This window comes from Eriocheir sinensis, chromosome 55 (assembly GCF_024679095.1).
Source record: "Eriocheir sinensis breed Jianghai 21 chromosome 55, ASM2467909v1, whole genome shotgun sequence".
In the NCBI taxonomy this organism is placed as follows: domain Eukaryota; kingdom Metazoa; phylum Arthropoda; class Malacostraca; order Decapoda; family Varunidae; genus Eriocheir; species Eriocheir sinensis.
In genome coordinates, this window is record NC_066563.1 from 6,461,571 (window position 1) to 6,466,133 (window position 4,563).

Here is a 4,563-nt window from a genome sequence, read left to right on the forward strand (position 1 = left end):
TTCTTGCCGATGTCTTTGTTGAATCTGAATTCATCTAACTTAAATCCATTGCTACTTGTCCTACCTGGTTCTTTAATAACCAAAACTCAGGTCTCCGCTCAACCTTCGCCTTTCTAGAGAGTGTAGATTTAAATGATTCACTCTGTCCACATACGGCAAGTTTCTCACCCACTGAATCATCTTTGTCATCCTCCTCTGTGCAGATTCTAACGTCTTGATATCCATTCCAAGTAGGGTGACCGAAACTGAACCGCATAATCGAGATGACGTCCAACTAGTGCTAAGTAAAGTTTGAGAACGACTTCAGCGCTCCTATTGCTTACGCTCCTTGAGATGAAACCCAGTACTCTGTTCGCTCGATTTTTAGCCTGAATGCATTGAGCCCTAGGACGGAGGTCAGCGCTCACAAGGACTCCAAAGTCCCTCTCACGCCCAGACCTGCTTAAAGGAGTGTCATCTGAGGACACACACACACACACACACACACACACACACACACACACACACACACACACACACACACACACACACGCACGCACGCACGCACGCACGCACACACACACACACACACACACACACACACACACACACACACACACACACTTCCAATGCTTCACCTTCAATCTATGACCTCACGTTCCTACTTACAAGAAACACGACTCATTTTTAAGCGCTCACCTTCATCGTAGTGTCCTGGCCGCCTCCACCCTTCTGATCACCACAAGGTATGCACGCAACACCGCCGGGCACACACACTCATACACACACATACAAAAAGTCCCAGTCACTCAAGGAATCACCCTACCTCTGGGACGACGCGCGCCGCTCTGAGCCAGGTAGGAATGACGTCATGGCCCCGATACCTCGTTATTTATGTTATAATTGTGTACAGCGGCTATGCTCCGACCCTTTGGTCGAGATGAGGTAATAATTCAACACGCCGTGCCCTTGGGTCGTTTTAGTGAGTAAAGGGCATTGTTTGTGTGTTTTTTCGAGGAATGTTGAGGTTACTCCGCCCTCAGTGACGACAGCGGCGCAGCGCGAGGCGTATGCCGCGTATCATACATATTTATCGTAAACATTTGAACTTAATAAATCCAATCAAACTAAATCGAACATAACCTGAAATAATAAACAATAAGAACTGATGAGGATTTCAAAAACTCTCAAACTTCAGTCTACAGTAATGAAGCTCTTTGCAGTTGGGACGATCCTCTTGGTGCTGGGGACATTGGGTGAACGAAATGGAGAGAGAGAGAGAGAGAGAGAGAGAGAGAGAGACACACACACACACACACACCAGACTTTACATCTCAAGTCCTTGCCGTCGTGTGTATGTTCCTGTAACGGAGGAAGACCCGAGATATTATTTTCCATGCCCGGTCTGTGTTCCGGAAGCCATTCTGTTTTCAATCCCAGAGCGGTTTTCTGCCACACAACCGCAAGTCTTCTTAATTTTATAAACTTTCATTCATCAACTATGAACCTTCTTGTACTTGGGACGATCTTCACCGTGCTGGGGCTGGGGCCCCTCGTCGACAGCACAGGGGTAGCGGGGCTCCGGGGGCTCAAGGACGACGAGACTCGCTGTGCTGCCCTGGTGCAGGCCGCACTGGCTGAGTACAGGAAACTTTACGAGGCGGGACTGAAAGACTCGCCCAATATTATAGATCTAATATTGGCAAGTTTGGGACTTGCCTCTAACGACACCGTGAAGACCGTAGAAAGGAAAGTCTTTGATAATATCGATGAAACGGGGCATGAAACCGGAAAAAAGACAGTCGTTGAGAAGACGACTGAGACTGACGTAGCACCCAACGGAACTGTATCAAAGACATCGGAAACTAAGGTCGATATGGATGAGGACGGTAAACAAAGTGGTGAAAAATCTGTGACCGAAAGTGAAACCGTGACAGAACAGACTCCAGACAACGGAACCATAGCACAAACGATGGACGTTAAAAAGATAATGGACGAAGAGGGTAATGAAATAAAGGAGGAAGTTGTTATTAAGAAGGAATTAATTGTACAACCTCCTACCAATACGACTGAAGAAAAGCAGCAGGACAATGAAGACGCAAATTTTATCAAAAGTAAAAACAAAACCGAATTAAAACTTGGTGGCTCAGGAAAGAGCGCTGGACCTCAGAAAGCAGAACGAAAAGAGGAAATAAAGGAGATCCTGCCCGGCAATACAACGAATGAAGTTTTAGTTAAAGAAAAGAAAGAACAACTTTCTCCACAGGAAAGCACCAAGGTGACATCCGTGGAAAGGAAGAATGTTACAGAAAAGGGTGATGGAAAAGATGTCGAGAAAGAAACTGTAATTCAAAAAGAAGTCGAAAGGAATGTGTGTGATAGCGACATCAAAGAGGTTCGTAACGAAAAACACCTTAATGAAACAATTGAAGACTTGAAACACCAAGTTGATGACGTGAAAAACAAGATTAAGGAAGAAAAAGCAAAGGCTGAAGAAACAAATGCTACGCGTAGCCCAAGCGTCGTAAAAGAACCAAGTGCTGCCCCTGTCATTCAAGAGGGTAAAGTCGTTGAAAAGATAGTCCCTGCTGTGACGCCGGCGAAGGTTGCTGAAAAGATTCATCCTACGGTAACGGAAGGAAAAGTCCCCGTTGTGACAAAAGAGAAGGTTGTAGAGCAGGCTGCCCCTACGGGGACAGAAGAGATTGTCACTGTTTCTAATGAGAAAGAAGAAGTCCCTGTTGTAACAGAGGAAAAGGTCCCCGTCGTGACAAATCAGATAGTTGTTGAAAAGATTCCCCCTACGGTGACGGAAGGAAAAGTCCCCGTTGTGACAAAAGAGAAGGTTGTAGAGCAGGCTGCCCCTTCGGTGACAGAGGAGATCGTAAGTGTCTCTAAGGAGCAAGAAGTCCCTGTTGTGGCAGAAGAGAAGAAGGTTGTTGAAAAGATTCATCCTACGATGACGGAAGGAAAAGTCCCGGTAGTCCCTCAACAGGAGGTTGTTGAAATAGTTGCCTCATCGCCGACAGAAGAAAAAGTTCCTGTTGTGACACAAGAAAGGGTTATTGAGCAGAATGCCCCACAACAAATGGTTATTGAACAGTCTGGCCCACAAGAAAGGGTTATTGAAAAGGTTGCCCCAAAAGAAAGGGCTGTTGAACAGGCTGCCCCTACAGCGACAGAAGAGATTGTCACTGTTTCTAAGGAGAAAGAAGAAGTCCCTGTTGTTGTAACAGAGGAAAAGGTTCCCGTTGTGACAAATCAGACAGTTGTTGAAAAGATTACTCCTTCCGTAACAGAAGAAAAAGTTGTCACTCAACGGAAGGTTGTTGAGAAGGGTGCCCCCTCTGTCCACGAAAGCGTAGTTTCCATTCCAAAGAGGGAGGAAGGAGTAGTTGAAAGAATTGCTCCTGTTGTAAGGAAAGCAATTACAACAGAGTAGTGATACCAGGTTGCTGTTTCTCTTATCTATTTCATTGAACCTCACCTCACTAAATCTAACTTAACTGTATTGGCACACAAAATATGACTGCCAAGCTGTTCCACTCATCCACAACTCTGATCGTAAACAAGTTCTTGCCTATGTCTTTATTGAATCTTAGTTTATTCAACTTAAAGACATTACTACATAACCTATCCGGCTCTTCTACATCTTATAGGTATTACAACAAATAATGTATGATTTATTTTTATTTTTTTATTAAAATATATTTATTATTTCATTGTATTCATTATCATTTTTTTTGAGTAGAGAGGAACAATCTGGGAACTCCATCATCACCTCCGTCAGACAGAGTTCGGCCTGTGTATGTGGATCTATGCGGCGGGAGTGGCTGGGCCTTCTGTTCGTGTAGATTGTGCATAAGTGTGCCGTGCAAACGCAAATATATTTATAATTAAGAACAATAATTATAATTAAGAACAATAATTATAATTAAGAACCATTACCTAACCATTACCTAAGAACATTACCTATACTTCCACCCTTCCCTCATCCACCCTCCTAGATACTATATTCCACTAATTCTCCTCTGACATCCGCAGGCAAGAGGAAGGGTGCAGGGGGCGACAGAATTTCCTTTTATACTGTTACGACAATACCCGGATCAAAGGGCATGTAACAGAGGGATCAAAGGGTTATTTAACAGGCTCGTCCACTAAGGAAGGCAGCCTCATTATGTACTAATAATCTCTCTCTCTCTCTCTCTCTCTCTCTCTCTCTCTCTCTCTCTCTCTCTCTCTATCTTCTCCCTCTCCTTCTCCCTCTCTCTCTCTCTCCTCTTCTCCACCTCTCCCTCCTCCTCTCTGGATCTTCACTTCCTCAGGAGGCTGTTCCAGTGGCGAATCACTCTATTCGTGAAATAACTCCTGCCGATGTCGGTATTGCATCGCTTTGCTTGAATTTTCCTTGTTTCTGTTCTCAGTAGTTTGTATCAAGAGTTGAGTGAACGTTGCTGAGCTAGTACAGGTACTTAACGACTTGTATCATGTCTCCCCGCAGTCGTCTCATTTCCACCGTGAAGAGGTTGAGTCGCTCGAAGCCCTATGAAGAGCGACTCGAGCGACTCAACCTCTTCACGTTGG

At 44.8% G+C, this 4,563-nt stretch overlaps 1 protein-coding gene across 1 annotated transcript; it reads left to right on the top strand.

Annotated features, from left to right (window-relative positions):
* The first annotated feature begins 1,446 nt into the window (after window positions 1-1,446).
* Window positions 1,447-3,456, top strand: LOC126983974 (probable serine/threonine-protein kinase kinX). The gene is made up of 2 exons (XM_050837254.1): window positions 1,447-2,647; window positions 2,825-3,456. Exons 1-2 carry the CDS (start codon window positions 1,481-1,483, stop codon window positions 3,419-3,421), a joined length of 1,764 nt encoding a protein of 587 aa, XP_050693211.1. The 5' UTR covers window positions 1,447-1,480; the 3' UTR covers window positions 3,422-3,456.
* Window positions 3,457-4,563: the final 1,107 nt, after the last annotated feature.